We start from the raw sequence: 20665 nt of genomic DNA, 5'->3' as shown, positions 1-20665 counted from the left end.
CCTTTTTCCCCACACTTTGCCTTTACTATGAGCAGTGGCAATGTCAGGGCAGGACTGCATGAAAACACTGGAAAAGACAGTGAAGAGAGAGAAACTTTTAATCTGCTTCATCCCTACAATGAAATGTTTTTCCAAAGCTCCACATCAAGCTAGGGGTTGGAATTTTGGGGAGGGGAACACGATAAACCACCCTTAGTCCAGCTGGAGGGCCCCAGACCTGCAGAGTGCCGAGTGGGGATTGCCTTGGTGGTAAACCTGGAGCAGGGGCTGGCTGCAAGGCACAGCCCTGGGTGAGCAGTTGCCCCTTCCTGGCACTAGGGTGGTCCCAGTGTTGGCACTCAGCCTCCGGTGTTACAGAAGTCTCACTATGACTGCAGCTGCCACATAGCTTGACTTGCGTTCAGGCCAGTATGTGTTCCCCACAGTCCCCACTGTGCAGGGGTTTGTACAGAAAATGTTTCACTCTTTCACCCGCTGCTTTTTCTTTTTCCTCTTCTTGGGAGCTGCTCCTGGGTCTGTTCTCTCTCCTAGCTGTGGGTTCTCCTTGGCTGCTGCAGGCAGGCAGCTAAGGACAAGAGAAAACAGCCTGAGCCGCGCTTGCCAGTGCCCCAGCTTCCTGTCCTCTGCTCCCACAGCCACATCCTCTCACACCCTCCCTGGGGTGCCCAGAGCACTGACCTTGGCCATAGTCAAGGTGCCCCCCAGAAGCAGCTGGAGTCCCCCACAGCCCTCTCCCACCTGGGGGTAGCAGCCCCTTCCTGGCACCGCTCCAGCACAGCCACAAAGAAGCCATGGGTGAGGGTCTCTGCAGGGGAAGCACGGAGGCAGCTCTCTGCTCCAGAGAAGGCAGCAAGTCCTCGACAGGGCCAGGATGGGAAGGCATTCACAAGCCTGTGTCACGGAAAAGGGGTCAGCACCAAACCCTGCCCTACAGGCCCCAGGTTCCCTGAGCCAAACCCACCTGAAGGCTGAGCCCCATTCCTGCAGCACAGCCTGCACCACATCCTCATTCTCCTCCTGGTGTAGGGAGCAGGTGGAGTAGACCAGGCGCTGGAGAGCCGGAAAGCTCAGGGCATGGTTGAGGACCCGGCGCTGGAAGCCAGCCAGTGCCTGCAAACGTTCAGCACTCGGGGCCACCTCCTCCCCTGGCCCTCTGGTCACCATCCCTGCAGGACAGGAACTGTCACCTGGGGTTTGCACACCCACAGCCTGGCTCCAGGTGAGCAGCTGGAGCCTCACATGTTACCTGAGCCACTGCAGGATGGGTCAAGAAGGATATGAGTCACCCTGCTGTATTTGGGGTCTCTGGGGTCCACGGTCAGGAAGTCCTGCTGGGCCAGCTGGCAGCCAGTGACCCCTGCCCGTGTCAGCAGTGTGTTCATGGTGGCCACGCGCTTGGGGTCCACATCAAAGGCAAAGATCTGTCTGAAGGCAGAGCCCAGCACCCAAGAGAAGCTGTGAACAGACCACCTGGCCCCCGGAACACTCAAATACTGGGCAGGCAGACCTTGAGAGCTGCCTCCCCTCTGGCAGGGTTATGGAACAGGGCTAGGGCTGGGATCAAACCCCCACATGACTTCACATCCCCTCAGGTCCTTCCAGTGGCCCAGAACTGTCAGAGCCACCAGCTCACCTGAGCTGGTGACAGGTTGCAGCTCTTCCTACCACCTTCTTGTGCTCTCTTTGGGCTTGGGGGGACCAGGGCCACCTCCCGCCTTCCCTCCACTCCTGCACACAACCCTGCCCTTACCCCTTGTTCTTCAGGATGGCAGCCAGATGGCTTGTCTTGTTTCCAGGGGCAGCACAGGCATCGATGACATGGGAGCCAGCAACAGGGCCAAGGAGGAAGGCAGGGAGGCAGCTGGCCTGCAAGAGGGCAAAGACTGTCAGAGGGGTGGGCTGAAAACCACCTCAGGTTTCAGGGGGGTGGCCCCTCCTCAGGCACAGCTGATGCTGTGGGGTCACAGGGACCACCACGACACAGGACCAAGACCACCACCACACTCTACCAACAGCCTTGCTCAACCCACAGCCTCCTGCTCCTCCCAGCTGCTGGTCCCCAGCTCCCACAGGGGTTTTATACCCCAGAATTTCATCCAGAGCCTTCAAACAATGGAAGCAAAGCCCCAGGGGAGCCACAGTTTCTGCTTAGACTTAAATGCTGCAGCAAGCTGAGCCACTGTGGAAGAAGCTCACCCTTCATCCTTGTCAGTAACTTCCTGCTCCCCAGTTCCCTCACCTTGTCCTGCAGAATTATGTGTCCTGAAGTATATAGCAGGCTGTCATGGAGGTCTGTCTGCGAAGGGAACACCAGCAGCTCTGGGAGATGCAGATCCAACAAGAATTTTTTTCCAGAGAGGGCCTTCAGCTCCTCCACACTGCCCATGAGACATAGGAAGCATGAATCTGAAGTCCTAATCTCAGTGCTCTCAGCAAAGCCCAGGCTGAGAAACCCCTTCATCCCACAGCTCCTCTCCAGCTCCAGGCAGCACCCAGATAGGCAGCATCCAAAAAGGAGTGAAGGAGAACCAAACCAAACCACTCTACGCACCAAGTTCAGCAACCCCTCAACCCACCAGACCTCATCCCATGCCACTTGCTGACATCCTGGGAAAGGTGGGATAGAAAGAAATACTCACCTGGCCGCCTTGCCCAGGTAGGCATATCCCTGACGCTTGAAGAAGTCGATCACATCGTCCACACAAGTCTTCAGGGTGTTGACCCGGATGTAACGTGGGACCTGGGAGGCTGCAGGGGCCAGACAGGTAGGTCACAGCCCCCCAATGCTCGCAGCACAGGCAGCCCACCCAGCCCGAGCCTACTCACCTGCGGTGCTTACTGCCTTCTCCGGAGCCAGCAGGTCCTCGTTGCGGCTCACCTTGTACCGCACCTTCATGCGGGCCAGCTCGGCCTCCAGCCGCGCCCGGTGCCGCCGGGCCAGCACCTTCCACCGGCCCCCGCACTTCAGCCCCTTGCCGAAGAGCAAGTCATACACCAGGACCTGCGGGGAGGCGACGAGTGAGCGCGGCCCCGCCGCCCCACGCTACCGCGGCACAAGGACACCGCGGCCCGGAGATCCCGCGGATGGCCGTACCTTCGCCAGCTGCGGCGCCAGCTTCTTCTCGGCCTGCAGCAGCGCGGCTCCATCCAGCAGCTTCTCCAGCACCGAGGCGTAGCGGAGGGTCTCGGACACCAGCGCGTACAGCTGCCGGACATGCTGCGGAGCAGTCAGCGGTGAGCACCACCGGGCCCGCGCCGGGCTCCGGGGCTTCCCCTGCCCTCCCCGGTGTGATTTCCACCCCCCGGCCGCCCCGCACCCTCGTCCCCTCCGGTCGCACCGGGAAGCCGCTGTTGTACACGAGGCGCTTGAGGCCGCCCTCGCCGCGCTCCAGCCCCGCCAGCACCGCGGCCGCCGCGCTGTACAGCGCCATGTGCGCTCAGCCCCGCTTCCGCCGGGGCCTCCGGGGCCACAGGGGGCGAGCGCGGCCCCGCTTCGGGCTCGGTGCTCGGGGCAGGGCGGGCGGAAGACGCGGAGCGCGCGGGTACCGTGCGGGCGCTGCTGGGCGGCAGCGCCGGCGGAAGGACCCAGGTCACCCCGGTCACCCCGGTCACCCCCATCACCTCAGTGATCCCGGCCACCCCGGCCACGCCATCATCACAATGACCTAGGCCACTCTGGTCACCCTGGCCAGCCAGCGACCCGGGTCACCCCCGGGTCAGTCATCCTGGACACCCCATCATCAGTGACCTTGGTCAGACAGTGACACCAGTCACCCCATTACCCTGTTCATCCTGGTGATCCCAGCCACCCTGACCACCCAATCACTCTGACCATCCTGGTTACCCGGGCCATCCCAGCCACCTCTATCACCCCAGTGGCCCTGGTCACCAGCCCCGGGCACCCCATCCGGTCCCTGCATGTGGAAGCACACTGACATTACTACTGTTTGTTAGACCCTGTGATACCCTGTGTGTGATGGATTGGTGGGGATTTGCTGCAGACTTTGGTGGTGTTCATGCTGCGCTCAAGCAGAGCAAAGAATACCCAGCCCTGGGAAGAAGGGTCTGCTCCGATAACGAAGGATCTGCTTCCGGAAGCTCAGAGCTGTATATGGAGGGTAAAGGACAAGCCAGAACAGCCACCAGGAGGCGGTATCCCAGCATCGGCATGGCTTTGAAACTGTCCCAGAACCATCTGGCTGGTTGGTTGGTGTTGGGTGTGGGTTTGGCTTTGGTTTTCCTTTGGTTTGGGTTTTTGTTAGATTGTGTTTTGGTTTGGGGTTTTGTTTTTTGGTAGTTGTGTTTTTATCGTAGGCTGGTTGGGTTTTCTGATGCGGTTTTTGTGGGGTTTGGTTTTGGTTTTTGAGTTTTGGGTTGGTTTTGGTTCGGGTTTTTTGTTCTAACGAAGTACGGAGGCAGTGCACGCCGCGGACTACAATTCCCAGCGTGCATCGCGGTGCTCCGTGACGTTTCTCTTTCCATTGGTCCAGAGCCGCGCAGGGGCGTGTCCGTTTTCGCGTGGTTCTAAAGCTGCGCGTTGGGACGGGGCCGCTGCTCGGAGCGTGATTGGCTGGGGGCGCTCCGCTTGGCGGAGCGGGTGAGGCGCGGAAGAGACGCGCTGCGGCCATGATGGCGGGCACCGCCGGCGAGGAGGAGCTCGAGGTCTCGTGGCAAGACTTGGGCCTGGACCCGGCTTCGACTCCGACGTGGGCTTTGACACTGACCCCGGCCCCGGGACCGACCCCGGCCTCGACACCCTCTTTGTCTCTGGCCTCGGAGTCTCTCCAACCCCTGCAGGACCTGACCGGTGATGGAGGGGTGCGCAAGGAGCGGCTGTGCCCCGGCACTGGGCAGCCTGTGCCCCCATCCGCCTCCGTGGCAGGTAGAGCTGGGTCTGGGGCCTCCGGATCCTCCTGTGGGCCGTGGGAGGTCCCGTGGCCAGGACCGAGCACCCCTGTTAAGGATGTCCCATTTCTCTGGCACGGGTTGCCCAAGGAAGCAGTGATTGCCCCATTCCTGGAAATGTTCAAGACCAGGCTGGAGGAACCTGCTCTAGTGGAAGGCATCCGTGCCCATGGGCAGGGGGTTGGACAGGATGATCTTCAGGGTCCCTCCCAGCCCATACCATTGCACTGTTCTCACAATCTCATCAGTCTGTCCTGGAGTGAAGCCGCCCGAGCTCGCCGTGTCTGCCCCGGGGCGGTTCAGGGTGCTCTGAAGTAATGCTTTGCCTGAATTCACAGGTAGTTAAGGCACCAGTAATCATCTTCTAAGAAGCTTTTATATAGGAATCGTTTAGTTTAGTCTGTGTTCAGCAAGACTAAGAAAGCAAAAATCCTTGGAAGTGTGGGCTGGAGCGAGGGCTTGGTGCTTGTCTCTGTCACCTGTGTCTTGGCGTGAGGTTTGTCCTGCGTGGCTGGACCTGAAGCAGGTGCTGGGGGAAACAGAGGGGGCAAAGCCTATCGGGAAGGATCCCCCAAGACTCTAATGTTGAGGTGCTGGTGGCTGGCAAAGTCTACAACAAGGACTTAAAAGTGCTGATGTTACACGGTGGTGTGTCTCTGTTTCAGAGACTGTTGCCTTTCCTTATCAGTATTGTAATGCTTGGGATACCCTGTTTAACTTCTTGTGGCTGACACATTAAATGAAAAGGCATCTCGACCTTGAGGAAAACTTGAGAAGTTTGAGGCTGGAAGTGGTTCCTGAAGTAGAGGGCCCTGGTGCTGTGTCAAGAGAAGCCCATTACAGTGCATTTTCTGAGGCAGAACTGGAGTTACAGATGCAGAGGTTGGGATGGCAGTACATTTTTCCCCTTGTTCCTCTTTCCAGAGCTCCAGCTTTGGTTCGGGAATTCTTTTTAAGTATTTCTGCATATAACTGGGGCGTTTTAATTTGCTCAGCTGGAGTTTCCATTTCTGGAGAGCACAAAATGACATCTCTTAAATACCTCAGGATGTGAAGCACCTGCTTTGTCTGGGAAAGATGCTAAAACATACAGCACTTGGCTGCTTGGATGTGACCAGGTTTTTTGTGTAAAACAGAAGGGTTTGTGCTGCCTCTGCTGTTCTACAGCCAAATGGAAAAGGAGAAGCAGGATAGCTGGGTGGTTACAACTCCTAGTGCGTTCCTGATTTTGCCAGTATGGGATATGAAGTTAAACTCTTGGTTTTTCCTTCTCCCCACTCTGTACAGTGAAGTACTCCGGGTACCTGGGAAATTGGAATAAGCTCTTCTGTTCAAACGGGAACAGCAAGTATCCAAGGCTGATGAAACTTGGAAAAGGTAGGTTTGAGCCACAAACTTTGTCCTGGGGCTTGGATTTTATTAAGGCATTTCAGTTAAAATACTGTTTGGTGTCTTTAGGTAGTTTGAAACCTTTAATGCTTATTCATGGAGTACTAAATCCTCCTGGTTCACATGGGAGATGAAATCTGGACTTGCTCACCCTCTGCCTGGGAGTGGTAGGGAGGTGTTTCCCACCTGCCCTCAGATAGTTCTAAATCTCTTGAGAGATGATGTTTTCCAGGCTGGACAGGTCTTGGAGCATGCTGGTCTAGTGGAAGGTGTCCCTGCCCATGACAAGGCTTGGACTGGATGATCTCTAAAGCCCCTTCCAACTCATCCCACTCTGGATTTGCAATACAATGTGCGCAGTCCCACAGCAGGCTGCCCTGATAATCCCTTCTGGAGCAACTGGCTGGTTGTAGTTGCTGAGACAAGCTACTGAGGAGCTCCCAGGGAATTTTTTTCCTTTAGGCTTAAGGAGAAATCATTGTTTGGTGTCAGGGTGTTGGTGTTTGTGAACCTAACCTGTCCCACCCCTTGTTGTGACAGACATCACACTGTGTGGGCTGGAGATTGGGCTGCTGTCTATGACCAAAGGAGAGGCTGCACTTTTCATCCTCACTCCAAAATACGCCTATGGCCAGCGGGGCTGTCCTCCTTCCATCCCTCCAAACACCACCGTCCTCTTCAAGGTGGAGGTGCTGGACTTCATAGACTCAGAGGAGTGCGACGCGTTCTTTGAGTTGACTTATGTGAGTTCTCTTAATAAGGCTTGAGACCGAAATCTGGAGGGTGAACCATCATTGTCCTGTCTCTCAGTTACTGTGGCTTGTGTGCATTCAGGTGAATGCTTGTGCAAGTATCCAGTCCCTGGGCTTCCAGCTCTGCTCTGATCCATGTGCATGCCCTTTGTGTCCCTCCATGTCTTGCTTGCCTTCCCATGCAGAGAGAGAAGGCAGGATCTGCCTTTGTTTGCTCCTCTGTGCTGGATGGAGTCAGTGGAATGGCCCCCATTTATTTTTAGTTTTACCAGAAACCTCGTGGTTGCGCTAGAGGGCACCAATTTCCAGCAGTTTCTTTAAGTAACAGTAAGGAGCTGTCTGTAACAATCCTCTTCAGTCTGCGGTGTCCCAGTGCCCCACCAGCCCCCACCCTTTGTCTCTGCCTCTTGGCTCCTCTCCCAGGTGTTCCTTCTCTGTTTTTTCCTCCCTGCTGAGTTACAGTGTTATTGTTAATTCACCTTTTCATGTCAAGGGCTTTGGGCTGTGGCTGTGGGTCAGTAAGTGGAAGCAGAAGCTAATGGGGGGAGGCCCTCCAGCCCCCTCCAGCCTCTGCACAGGCAAATTCTCCCCCAGAGCCCTGTGAGCAAACCACACTTGTGTTCCCTCCTTGCCCCTTGCTCACCCATTTTTGCTGACTGACCTCTGTCTATGATCTGGTTCCAGCTTGTGGACCCAGAAGAAAACCTGTCCCTCCATTTTCATCTTTCATTCCAATGATTGATGGGGTTTTTGTTTTACTGGTTGATGTCTTTGGGAGTATCAGGCTGTCCCAGAGCTGGCCTGAGAGCAATTAGCGCAAGGGACCCTTTCAAGCAGCTTTGTGCCAGTCGCTGCATTTATGTTAACTCAGCTGTGTGCTGGAAGAGTTGGGCAGGTTTTAAAGATATATTCCTGCTTTTTTCAGTCCCCCTTTGGGCCTGAGGAGCTTCCTGACCTCTTCACTAGCAATAACTAGCATAAGAACACTGTCATGCTTCAGCCTGGCTGGGGAGATACCACATGGTGGTGGCCTGACCTTAGTAAGGGCCTGGCTTCTGCTCTGTGAATAGGAGGGGGTTGTGCAGGACTGTCCTGTCTGATTTCTCTGCCTGTTTTCTTTAGCTTGAGCTGAAATTTAGGTATTTCTTCACACAGGAACAACGGGATAGACTTCCTTTAGAAAAGGTGCTGAAAGTGGCAGCCACAGAGAGAGAGTTTGGCAACTACTTCTTCTATAAGCAGTGCTTCAAGATTGCCAAGGACAGATACAAGAGGGTATGGCACCAGGAAAATGTGGGGTGTGCTTTGGGAAAGCTGTGAAAGAAGACATTATTTTAGCTCACCACAGCAGGTACAGGTTAGAGATCAAATAACTTTGTGGTATTTTCCAGGCATAGTCTGTTACTTCAGAACAGGGCTTGCACATCTGGTTTTCTGTGAGCAGCAGTGGTAAATGAAGGAATAGTCACAGAATCATTTTGGTTAGAAAAGCCCTCTGAGACCATCAAGTACAACTGTTCCCCAGCACTGCCCAGGCCACCACTAACCCATGTCCGCAAGTGCCGCATCCACAGGGCTGTTAAATCCAGGGATGGGGACTCTACCACTGCCCTGAACATCCTGTGCCAGGACTGGACAACTCTTTCAGTGAGAAATTTTCCCCAGTATCCAACCTGAACCTCTTGTGCTGCAACTTGAGGCTGTTTTGTCTTGTCCAGCTACCTGGGAGCAGAGCCTGACCCCCATCTGGCTGCACCTTCCTGTCTGGGAATTGTAGAGAGCAAGAAGGTACCCCCTGATCCTTTATCCCAGGCTGGGCCTCTTCAGCTCCCTTTCCAGGCAGGGTATGCTCAGTTATTCTCAAACTGGAAGGGATATGCTACTTTTTCAGAGGTAGAGATGATTCAAAGTTACTTTTGCTTGGTATTTTTGAAGCAAAAGTTATTTGACTTGCCTTCTGTCTTGTAATATTTCCATATTTATCCTTAAAATCTGAGTCCTGGGTCCTTTTTTTTTTAATTATTATTCTGCTGCTTTCCATGGTAAGTTCCTAAACTGGTGGTCATATGGTCACCATGACTAGTCATGCTTAGAATGCCATGCCCTGTATTTACAAATTTGATTGTTATTACTTTTAAGTTTCCTAGGTGAACAGAAACACAGGTGTAGCTGTTGGATGAGATGGATTTCTCACTTTACATGTTGGATTTGTTGTGCACTGTCTGGTTTTCCCTCTCTGCTCAGGCACTGTCCATCCTGGGTCGCAGCTCTTCCAGTAAGGCAGAGCAGAGCCAGATCAACGCTTCCAAACTGCTGCTGTTCCTGAATCTTTCACTCACTTACCTGAAACTGGAACGTGCTGACCGAGCTTTGAAATACGGGCAGTTAGCCTTGGAGATGGACCCAAGAAATGCCAAAGCACTGTTCAGGTGTGGCCAGGTGGGCAAATAAATAATCATGTAACATCCTGGCCTGGCTGTGGAGGAAGCCCAGAAAGAATCTCTGAATTCTGGGCTGCTGCAGCAGTCAAGGTGGTTTGTCAGCATCTGCCCTTTTGGAAAGTCTGGCTTTCTTGTAAATGTCACACAGAGCTTTTCCTGGGGTGTTCCTGAGTTACTTTTCTCTGTCTCAGGAATGTTTGTTTTTGCATGAGGACTGAAGAAGGGCAGTGGGTGTGTATTTATCTTGTGATGCATCCATCTTCTTTCCATAATAGGCTTGTCTCTACATGAGGGAGTACAGCAAATCCAGGGATTTCCTGGCCAGAGCTCAGTGCATCCAGCCTTTCAACCGTGATATTAACAATGAGCTGAAGAAGTTGGCAAGGTGAGAGCCGTGCTTTCCATACCTGGGGAAGAGAGAGTCTTTGCACAGGCTGTAATACCCATTCCAAAATATTTTAAATGTTAAAAAAACCCCGCAAAACCCCAAACTATTGGGTTAATAAGTGACTTGGGAAAACACACGTGGAGAAAACAGCTTGAAACGTTTTTCAGGCCCAAAAAGCCTGCAAGTGAGGAGCTGGGAACACCCACCCTTTCCATATATTTCTTTGGTGGGATGTCTGTTACCTGACTTGTGAGCAGATCAGGGTGAGGACAGGGATGTGTGGGCTACTAAAATGCTTCAAATACAGTTGGCTGATGCTCCACCAATTAATGTTCTCAATAAGTATGATTTTCATTCCTTTTAAGATGTGTTGGTTAATTTCAGCAGCTTTTCTGCACTGCAAGTCCTTCAATGCACAGTAATAATATTCATTAAAGGTGAATTTCTTGCTGTCTTGGAGATGATAAATGAACAGCCCTGAAGATGAACTCTCCCTTTGCCCACAGGCTATCCTGCCAGCTTTAGTCATTCTCCAGCCCCACCAAAACATGACTAATGCTTGTCTATGCCCTCATGATGCTGTTCCTTTGAAACTGCCAAAAGCATTAACTTTTTCCCAAAAGTGTGTGCTGTCCTCCCAGCGCTGTTTACTAAGGCAGGAGTGATGCTGTCCTCAGCTCTGGAACTCACAAAGCAGCCCTTGAATACAAACCCTCTTCTGTATGTCACTGCCAGGCACTTGCAGAAAGGCAGCAGTAACATCTAAAAAGAGTGGTTGGTGCTGCTGGAAAAGCCAGTCTGGTGGGCTGAGTGCCTTCTGCCAGGGGATGTGTTGGTGGAAGGCTGTTCTGTCCTGTGTATCCATGCTGTCTTTAATAGTCTGTCATAACACCAAGTCTTCAAATTTGTTCTGTTGCTTCTGAAGTACAAGGAGCTTGAAGGCAATATTAGTTGCTGGTCTGGAAATTTTAAATTAATCTCTCGTATTCATCCTGATCTCCCACTGGATATGGAGCTACCAAATTGTCCACTGATGGCGGGGATTTCTAAACTAGATGTGTCTGGCTGCTCTTGGATGCTAGTACATGTACAGTGCTAGAAGGCCTGATTCTAGAAGCCTCATGTGTTCGCTTAGATTTGTTTGAAATATGTTGGTAGATAAAAGAGAAATCTTGGCAATCGTGTTGAGGTAGCATGGCTGGGAAGCAGCAAGGCATTTCTGCCTTTATCAGCTCCAGCTTTGTAGAGTGCAGCATGTTCAGTGAGTGTATGTGTGCACATTAAAACACTATTGTCCTGGAGTTCCTGCTTTGTTACCTGTTAAAACTGATATATTTTTTGCTTTTAACCATGAAATTGTTTGGGTTGGAAGGGACCTTAATGCTCATTCCACTACCATGGACAAAGACTGTTTTCACCACACCAGGGTGCTCCAAGCCCTGTCCAACCTGGCTTTTAACACTTTAGGGATAGGGCAGCCACATCTTTTCTCAGCAACCTGTGCCAGGGCCTCACCACACTCAGGGAAGAATTTCTTTCCAATGTTCCATCTGGCCCTGCCCTCTGGCAGTGGAAAGCCATTCCCTCTTGTCTTGTACTCCAGGACCTTGTCCAAAGTGCGTCTCCAGCTCTGCTGGAGCCCCTTTAGGCAGAGGAAGGGGCTCTGAGGTCTTCCTGGAGTCCTCTCCAGGTGAACATCCCTGCTCTCCCAGCCTGTCTTCAGAGCAAAGGGGCTCCAGCCTTTGGAGCATCTCCATGGCCTCCTCTGGACTCACTCCAGCAGCTCTATGTCTTTCTGATGTTTGATCACAAAGCTGGAAGCAACAGTGCAGGAGAAGTCTTTTTCCTGTGACAAAGAGTGGATTTTTTTTGTGTAAAACAGATGAAGCAAGTGTTACTGGGTGTTGTTAATGAGTCCTTACCTCTGGTTAGATATATAATGTTTGCCAGCCTGCCCTTGCCTGAGAACTTGTATGATCTGAGAAACGCTTCAGAAATAGAATATGAATCAAAATTTTGTTCTTAGTGGCTTTTCAGTTCCTTACTGTGTATATTTACACTTTGTTAAAAGTAGTGTTGTGTGGTAATCAGCAAGTTCCCTTTTACTGTCTAAAACAAAGCTTTGGAATGCATCTGTTTACTGCCTGAAACAGGTTCTTGGCAAAGTCCCTTGGAGATCAAGAGGCAGAATCCAGGGTGAGAGGTATGTAGGGTGGGTCTGGTGCCAGCTGTGGTGAATTTGGTGCAAATTCTGCTGCTGGATCTGAGAATTTCATTAGAAGACTTGCATCAAAACCACAATGAATTTGGGTTCTTCCAATATCTGGCATTAATCTGTTCCTCCAAACAAGGGGCTCTTGCATTTCCTGCTGTCATAGGAGTGGGAATATGCCATCTACAGGTGGGCATCCTTGATCACCGACTTCTGTGTGACTTACCAGGAGAGATTTGCTGTGCTGGGATTTCACACCCTCTGAGGTTCTGGGCCTCAAGGGTGCTGAGGGCTGGGGCTCAGAGAGCCTGAGCCAGCCTCTCACTGGGGTTGGTTCTAATGTGTTGCTCAAAACCCTTTGCTTTTGGCCTTATATGGCAGCAGATGCAGGAAAGCCGAACTCGTGAGCAGCCACTGGTCCCTGGGACAGTGTTCCCAAACTGAGTCACCCTGCAGCTCAGGGATTCCTTACCAGTGAGGTGAAAGCACAGGGCACAGAGGATGCTGTGCTTGGAGAAGTTCAAATGGAGCAGACTATGAAGCTTTTGCCATCCTGTGTCACTGGCAAGGAAGAGAGAACAGAGGATGAAACATCTGCCTTGCCATCCAGTTAGTCCAGACACAAATCCCTGCTGTCTCCTGCCCATCCTCTATCCTATATCCATGGTAGATATCCTGCTGTGTGCAGTTGGACAACATCTCCTGAGTGCTAGAAGAACTTGCATAATGACACACAAAAGTATCCCACTGCACACATGTGGGGTTCCTCTGCTTCCATGCTTCCAAAACTATTGTAGAAAGCACCTATATCACAGAAGGCAAATGATCTAATTAGTCCCAAGCAGAGCAGAGACCCAAGGTCTGGGGATGAGGTGTGACATTTCCAGCTGTCATTCCCTGACATTGTAGAAAGAAGGGCTTGGAGGAGCCGTGTCTCTGCTGCTAGCACACTCTTCCAGTATGTTAATTTATTTATATCCAAAATAGAACATTATTTTCAGATTGTCTGTGGTGCCCTCAGTGTCACAGTCTCCAGCCTCTGATGCCATCCTGTGCTCTACTTTGCAGATACTACAAGGAGTACATGGAAATGGAGAAAGAAATGTGCTGCCAGATGTTTGACCCTCTCAATTCTTATGGCTGAGAAGAAGTCAAGGTAACCAGGTCTTGAAAAAGGCTGCGCTCTCCCAAAACCTGTCATGCCTGTAATGTTCTCAGGTGGGGAACCTGCTTATCCTCTGCAGGGGAGGCTTTTGAAGCAAATTAGAAAGTGTTGTGAGTCTGTGGAGAGGAAGGGCAGGATGGTAGGGTGGAATACTGCTACATCATCACCTTGGAGAATCTTTTCTTTGGGGCAAAGCATGTGTGGGACAGGGACCCGAAACTGCCAGCAGTTGAGTAAGTTTGGTTTGTTGTTTCCTGTACTGTTCATCCCAGCTATTCCTGGTCAGAGCCAGGGGCTGAAATAGCTCTTGTAGTCTTGTTTCTCTGCCAGTTAAAAGAAAGGGAGAAAAAAAAAAGTTCCTGTCAAACTTAAGAATTGGATTTTCTCCTCCTCTCCAATGTTTCTGTCTGGAGCTGTTGGAATGCTTCACTTCAGAAAAATCTATTTTATTTCTGGGTGTTTTTTAAGTGTTAAAAGAAGTCTGGATAAAAATTTTCAAGTAGATATTTTGGACTCTTTAAAGCCTTAAGTCTTCTAGCAAAATTGACAGGTTTATAAATGTACAAAGGTTCTTTTATAGTTCTTTTTTTTCTCAAAGTCTTCAGGGGGATGCAAGCAGGAGTGGAAATCGTCAGTGGTCTCTTGCTTTGGGGGAAACCCTAGGGAAAGAGTTCTGGAAAATGGCAACATCCTTCTTCCATGAGCCATCCCCAGCTCAGGGCCATCAGTTTGCTGCTGTTGTCTCTCCTGCAATAAAGGCAGTACCTATTTGCTAGAAGAAAATGAATATTGGCAGCCTTTCCATCAGCTCTGTTTAAAGTTGTCTCTGTGCTTGTGAGGAAGCTAAGGCAGTGTTTGAGGAAGATGGATTGAACGCCACTTCCTAAAGGAACACAACTTTCTCCTGGCTGAACATGCCTCCTTGTTGAGCCTTTACCACCCTTCCTGCTGCCCCTGTGCTCTGTCCAAGCTAGGCATGTGGCCACAGAAGACAAGTCATCCTGCCCTGGGTTTGGGATGGGACTTACTAGGTACTTGAACAGGTGCCTGCCCTCAGGAAAGGAGCTCTGGAAGGGGATGTAAGACTGATGAAGTCTTGTGCAGGAAGTCTGTGGCTCTAGACTCGGCAAGAGGCTCTGATTTTCCACTTGCTGCATTTCAGGAAGTTGTAGTTTGAAAGCCTGTAGGACCTTGGGTCTTATCCCTAGTGGTGTCTGACCTGGGAAGCTCTTGTGGGGCTCTTGAGATCTGCTGGGTCTGGTTTATGGTGGGAGTTGGTGATTGTGGTGATCTGCTGGGGCACCAGAGTGGTCCTTCTCTGGGAAGGTTGTGTGGCTTCTTGTTTACCATCTGGTGTAAGTAAACCGGTGATTTTGGTTAGAGGAGACTGAGAAGTACAAAGGGAAAGTGAGAAATCTCCCCTCTAGGCAAGCTTAAGGGCTGGGCTGAACTGCTTATCAGCCAATTTATGCACTGACTCCTGTGTGTGGAGTTCTTCCACCCTACACAGATGATGGATAGCTGTCAGTAAAAGCTTCCTTGAAATTTATTTTTGTTGCAACATTAAAACGAAACTAAGTCTCACAGATGAACATAAATCACTGAGACACAAACAAAAATCTACTGTTCATTCATGGTAAAAGAAGTCCTTTGCTAGAGGGGGTTCCTGCAGGGCCCTGTGGGAGCTGGAGGTTGGGCTGCTGCTTTAGAACTTCATTATACATTCAGAGAGGAGCAAAGCAGTTCCAGCAGGAGCTCCTGTTCCCTGTCAAGGACACTGGGAATTGGTCAGAATTGAGGCAGAACATTCTTTAGTGTTTTCCAACAGCTTTGTACCAATTAAGTTTAGGGCACAGGCTGTACTGGGGCAGTTTGGCAGACCAGCTTCATCCATTCTCTTTTAGACACTGAATGAGGAGATGGCCTGGGAATGCTGACTGCAGTCCATGGTTAATGGACCATTGGAATCACAAAAGTTACAGAAAACCTCCCTATATTCCAGCAGACAGGTGCTTGTGGAGTTCTGAGCTGACCTGTGGTCCAGCTCCTGCTCCTGACTGGCTCAGAGCTGTAGTTTTGGCATCTTTTCTGTCCTGGTCATTGCTGCATCCATCCCTTGCTTCAGAGCTCTTTCCCAGCTGTGTCTTTGGTGAACCCTGCGGTGTTCCAGGAGCAAAGTTCATTTATCTGCACTGAATAATCCATGGCTGTTTTGTACAATTACACTCAGACCTGGGTAGGCCTGAGCATCTTCTTTCTGCCTGGCATTTTTTGCAAGGGATTTTACAGTATTAGGACAAGGGGGAATGGCTTTAAGCTGAAAGAGGGAAGATTCATTTTGGATTTAGGAAAAAATTCTTTCCAATGAGGGTGGTGAGGACCTGAAACAGGTTGCCCAGAGAAACTGAGGCTGGCCCATCTCTGGAAGTGTTCAAGGCCAGGCTGGATGTGTCACTGAGCACTCTGATCTAGTGGAAGTCCCCCTGTCTTTGGCAGGGAGTGAAACTGATGTGTTTTAAGGTTCTTTCCAACCCAAACCATCCTATGATTTCTGTATCCCCTGCCAGCTGCAGAGCCCAGTTCTTCTAATTGCCACAAGCATCTTGCTCAGAACACATTTCCTACCTTTTCAATGGAGTTTCAGGTCAGAATAGATCTTCCCTTTGGTGAAATGCAAGGCTGCTTGTGGTACTTCTTGGGGGGAATTCAGAAGTACTCAGAGGGAGACATAGAAGCACAAATTCCTGTTTAAATCCATCCTGCTGCAGTTCCTTGTAAATCTCTTGGGTGTCAAGCTGGCCCCTCTCAGGGTTTGGTTTATTTACCTGTGTGTTTACTTTGTGTGGTGCAGGTATATAGAGCCTAGTTTCCTGGGGTGTGCAGAGCTGGAAGTCCTCCTTGGTGTCCCCTAAAGTGCAAAATGGTGGGCTGAGGCCTCTGACTTTTTAGAGCTTTTTGTTCTGTTTGATTGAAAGACCCATCAGAAAAAAAAAAAAAAATCCCATTGTTGTGTTTCTGTGGTCTTTCATAAGAGAACTAGATCATGAGGAGTGGGGACAACTTCCCTAGGATTGTCTGGACTCTAGTAGAGGGACCTTGGTGGTACTTCTGTCCCAGGAGGATGAGTCTCTGAGCTTATTTTTGATTGTAAGTGAGCCAGAGTTGAAAACTTGTCTTTAATATGTGTCTCAGCTCAGTACACAGAAGTGGTCCCAAGAGTTGGAACACACAGGGAGATGTTTCAGTGAAAACAAACAAGGCTGAAATTATGACAGGAAACAGTATTTTTGAGGTCACTGGTGATTGCCATGAATAGCAAGTTCTACCAATTCTGGAGGCATTAATGGGTGAGAATTGGCTGCAGAACTGAGGCTGTGTCACCAGGTAGAAGTGGCTATAATTGGACTTAAAATCAGCAGCAGTTGCCAGTTGAGCTGGCCTAGTAAGCTGCAAGAGACTTGCAAATAAAGTGAGAAGTCTGTGCATAATACAATCAAAATCCTGCCTTGGGAAAGCTCCAGACTTGGAATAAACAGCAATTTGTTCCTTCTCCTCCTGCTCTCCCTTATTCCTGAGCAGATCTGAAATGTACTCCTGCTGATTTTGTCCCTCCCCACTGCAGCTCAGCAACAGAGAATCAGCGATTCACTGCTTCTTTAGAATATGCAAATTCCTGTCCCACTGAGGTGTCCTGTGCTGTAGAGGAAATTGTTAAATCTCTGCTTTCTTCTGAGCCTTGCTGGGTGAGGGGGAAGGCTTGAAGGAGGATTTAATTAAACATTCTTCTTGTTAAGTAGAGGAAGGAGAAAAGCTTTAATGAGGTTGCTGAGTTTTGTTTTCCCTCCAGCTCTGTCCTCTTCTAGCATTTTGCACTTTTTTCTGAGGATTTCTTCAGTTCTTACCTGCAGTAGTACCTGTAATACCTTGCTGGAAGGATCCTGGGCTCTGATCTCTTCAGGAAACTGAAGAAATTACTGCAGCACCTGGTTTTAGGGACTCCTGATATACTTTTCCAGTGGATGCACTGGACATGGGTCTGGACACACTAGGACTGGCTTTGCCCAGACTGGAAGGCCTGGCCAGGACTTAGAAGCCACAAGATGATGTGAAATGGAAAGGACACAGACCTGTGCAATACCCCAGTGTCCCACTGTGCCTGTCCTTCAAGGCTTTGGTAAAGTATTGGTCCTTCAGCCTCATCCAAGGATGGGCTCTTTGCTGTTCTCTGATTTAGGAAGTGCCTAAGCCCTGTAATTTCCTTTTGTGCTCAAACACAAAGCTCCCAGGTGAAGTAGGAGTAGATTCCTGGCTGCAGTACTGAAAGGAAGCTTAGCTGACAGGAGGTTGGAGCCAAGCGGGCTTGGGCTCTGCTCTCAGGTGACAAGTGACAGGATAAGGGGAAACAGCCTCAAGTTGTACCAGGTTTAGATTGGATATATGGAAAATTTTCATGGAAAGGGTTGTAAAGCACTGGAATAAACTGCCCAGAGCAGTAGTGGAGTCACCCTTCCTGTTAGCATTCAAAAAATGTGTGGATGTGGGACTTCAGGACATGGCTTAGTGGTTAACATGGTGGTGCTGGATTGATGGTTAGACTTGATCTTAGAGAGTTTATCCAACCTGCTGTGATTCTGTTCTCCTCCAGTTCCTGCCTGCTAACGGTTACCTGGCACTGGTCCTGAGAAGGACAGGCTGAGATCCCAAGGGATATCCCTGTGTGAGGTTTTATTTCTCAGAGCTTTGCCAGCAGCTCTAATATAAAATATTCTGGTGTTACAAATCAGTAGAACATGAAGAACATGCTGGGCTCTTTGCAGTCCCATGATAACAGCTGGTTTTTCATGCAGGTGGAGTTTAAAGAGAATTGGCTTTGTATAAGATGGGAATTTCTTTATTAAGTTTTAGCTTTGCAGAAGACTCAGAGTCACTATCAATCACTTCCAGCAGCAAGGAGGCACATGATTACCTTAAGTTTTTCTCTTGAGTTACAATTTCTAAAGCCTCCTTTCTCTCCCCCTTGAGTTGTGCCCTGTCTGGGCACCAGTCCTGCTGCTTTGGAGGCTCCAGACATTCCCTTTGAACTAACAGAAGAGATACCTTTGTCCTCTGTTTTTCTTATTCTTTAATCCAGGGATTTTAAATGATTGTGGATGCTTATTACTGTCCTGATACCCTTCAGGAGAAGTGCTCTCCTGGTTATGAGAGGGTGTTGGTGCTAGTCCAAGTCCTGAGGCTTGCCAGCTCTCTGCTCTTTAGAGCTGAAGAGGGAGGAATCACCGTTTAAAAGCAGTCCTGGTTCTTATCCAGACCAAGCTGATGCTGCACCAAGATGCTGATTTCCTTCTGGTTACCCTAAAGAAGGGGAGGTATAGGTGAAGGCTGAGATGAAAGAAGGAGGTGTTGAGGGATGTGGAAATTGTCATTCCCTCTTGCCAGGGCTCCAAGACTTTCAAGGACCCAACTGCAAGTGGGATTGATGGGGTGAGGTAACGACTGCCCAAAGTGCTGGGTGTGCTCTGTGATCCATTGCTGGGATGCAGCCAGATGTCCAGGCCTCCCAGTTCTCCTGTCCTGCAACAGGAAGGAGCTGGGAGCAGGGAGATATGGGGAGAAACAGTAGAAATCTGGGTTGAGGAGAAATTCGTGTGTCTCGTACAAGATTTACCTTTCTCCCAAAGGCAGAGTAAGTATCCAGGTTTCAGTTTCTCAGAACCAGGGTGGAAAAGCGTAAGTGATGGTAAGCATGGATGACCCTGTGTAGGAAGGGAGGTGGCCCAAGGAGTGCTCTGGGGGTTTCGCTGAGGGGGCCTGGCTCGTTTTTAGCTCTTGACGCTTAATACTCTGTTTTCTCCAAGTCTTTCATGAGGAAGTTGAATGGATTTTAAGGGGATATCACTGTGTTTGTTACACTTGTGCTAATCCATGGAATTCTAGGTGTTTCTTTCAGGGCCACTGGAAGTGTGTGCTGGTGACCATGGATGACTGAGAGCTGAAATTAAATAAACTGTATAGGTGATGCTGGGGAAACACTGACTGTGATACTTTTTCATTCTAGGACTGTTCCAGCTGTCCAGCTCTTGGCACATGGAGGAGATCTCAGCATCACATACAGGTTTTTGGAAAAGGGGCAGGAACACTGTCTTACTTGGAGGGACTGAAGTGAAGGTTTTGTCCTGATTTTCCTGCAGTTTAGTTTGTTTGCCATGTTTTGAGGCAGTTTCCAGAATAATTAAGTCCCACTGTTGGAGAGGAAGGGGTTTGTGTAAATTCTTTTTTTTCTCCCACGCACATAGTTTAAAGAAAACTCTTTCCTGACATCCTGCTCTTGCAGATAGATTCTAGGCTTCTTTCATGGAGTTTGTAAGCGGGAGGAGAATGCCATGAAGTTTTCTATTTACATAGGTTGTTCTTAAAAAATTATGATTGGTATTTTTGTTCTGAAGAAATAAAACAACCTGAGGACTGAAGCTGGCAGGACTTTTGCCAATTTATTGTGCAAGAGTGATTAATGCCTGAAAGGAGCTAGAATTTGGAATGGGGTCTGTAGAGCTGCCTCCCTTCATGGCCAACAGGTTGTTGTACTCCTTGTTTTGGCTGAACATTCCTGTGAATGGTGATGCTAGATTTAAAATTGCTGAATAATACCAGCTTTGGAGCAAACTCCAGAACTCTCTGTGCTCAGAACAATGGGACTGTGGCGGGGATTGAATAAATGCAGAAGAGTCAAAGATGCTCTAAGAGCTGGAGCCCCTTTGCTCTGGAGCCAGTCTGGGAGAACTGGGTGTGTTCACCTGGAGAGGACTCCAGGAAGACCTCAGAGCCCCTTGCTCTGTGTAAAGAGGCTCCAAGAGAGCTGGAGATGGACTTTGAACAAGGTCCTGGAGTAACAAGACAAGAGGGAATGGCTTCCTGCTGCCAGAGGGCAGGGCCAGATGGGATATTGGGGAGAAAATCTTCCCTGTGAGCATGGTGAGGCCCTGGCACAGGTTCTCCAGAGAAGCTGTGGCTGCCCTATCTCTGGAAGTGTTCAAGGCCAGGTTGTATGGGGCTAAGAGGACCCTGGTCTAGTGGAAGGTATCCCTGCCCATGGCAGTGGGTGGAACAAGATGAGCTTTAAGGTCTCTTCCAACCCAAACTATTCCATGATTCTGACATCCACAGCTGTACCAGCCAGGGTTTCTCAGCCATCCATGCATCACAGGTGGCCTTGTCTGTCCATCTTATTGGCCTTGCTCTTTCACAGAAGGGTTTAAAACCGTCTCCCCAGTCAGTAGTGGTTGGGCTGGCACTAAGAGGAGCATTGTAGAAGCATGGAATATCCTGAGCTGAAGGGACCCAATGTGATTATCCAGTTCAGCTCCTACTGGAGGGCCATTGTGTTCCTGAGCCCTTTTCTAGCCTGACACTAGATGG

At 50.1% G+C, this 20665-nt stretch overlaps 2 protein-coding genes across 9 annotated transcripts; one reads left to right on the top strand and one right to left on the bottom strand.

The window, feature by feature from the left end:
* Positions 1-80: 80 nt before the first annotated feature.
* On the bottom strand, positions 81-3549 carry NSUN5 (NOP2/Sun RNA methyltransferase 5). Of its 2 annotated transcripts, none has more exons than XM_086859433.1 (10): positions 3339-3549; positions 3095-3217; positions 2827-3001; positions 2640-2748; positions 2240-2378; positions 1751-1866; positions 1247-1425; positions 962-1166; positions 739-891; positions 81-565 (listed from the first exon to the last, which is right to left on the bottom strand). In XM_086859433.1, the coding sequence occupies exons 1-10, from the start codon at positions 3429-3431 to the stop codon at positions 460-462; spliced, it is 1398 nt and encodes a 465-aa protein (XP_086715559.1). In that variant the 5' UTR covers positions 3432-3549; the 3' UTR covers positions 81-459. The 2 variants fall into 2 exon arrangements, with proteins under 2 accessions (XP_086715559.1, XP_086715561.1); XM_086859435.1 differs by having other exon boundaries at positions 679-891; positions 3339-3522.
* On the top strand, positions 3473-19719 carry FKBP6 (FKBP prolyl isomerase family member 6 (inactive)). Of its 7 annotated transcripts, none has more exons than XM_023939009.2 (8): positions 3473-4202; positions 6193-6282; positions 6835-7037; positions 8202-8321; positions 9291-9485; positions 9763-9872; positions 13156-13243; positions 19308-19719. In XM_023939009.2, exons 1-7 carry the CDS (start codon positions 3977-3979, stop codon positions 13229-13231), a joined length of 1020 nt encoding a protein of 339 aa, XP_023794777.1. In that variant the 5' UTR covers positions 3473-3976; the 3' UTR covers positions 13232-13243; positions 19308-19719. The 7 variants fall into 7 exon arrangements, with proteins under 7 accessions (XP_023794777.1, XP_086715565.1, XP_086715563.1 ...); XM_023939008.2 differs by lacking the exon at positions 3473-4202 and adding an exon at positions 4479-4882; XM_086859439.1 differs by lacking the exon at positions 8202-8321 and having other exon boundaries at positions 3496-4202.
* The last annotated feature ends 946 nt before the right edge of the window (positions 19720-20665 follow it).

This window comes from Cyanistes caeruleus, chromosome 21 (assembly GCF_971803275.1).
Source record: "Cyanistes caeruleus chromosome 21, bCyaCae1.hap1.1, whole genome shotgun sequence".
NCBI classification, from domain to species: Eukaryota; Metazoa; Chordata; class Aves; order Passeriformes; family Paridae; genus Cyanistes; species Cyanistes caeruleus.
This window is presented reverse-complemented; position numbering and strand designations above follow the sequence as displayed.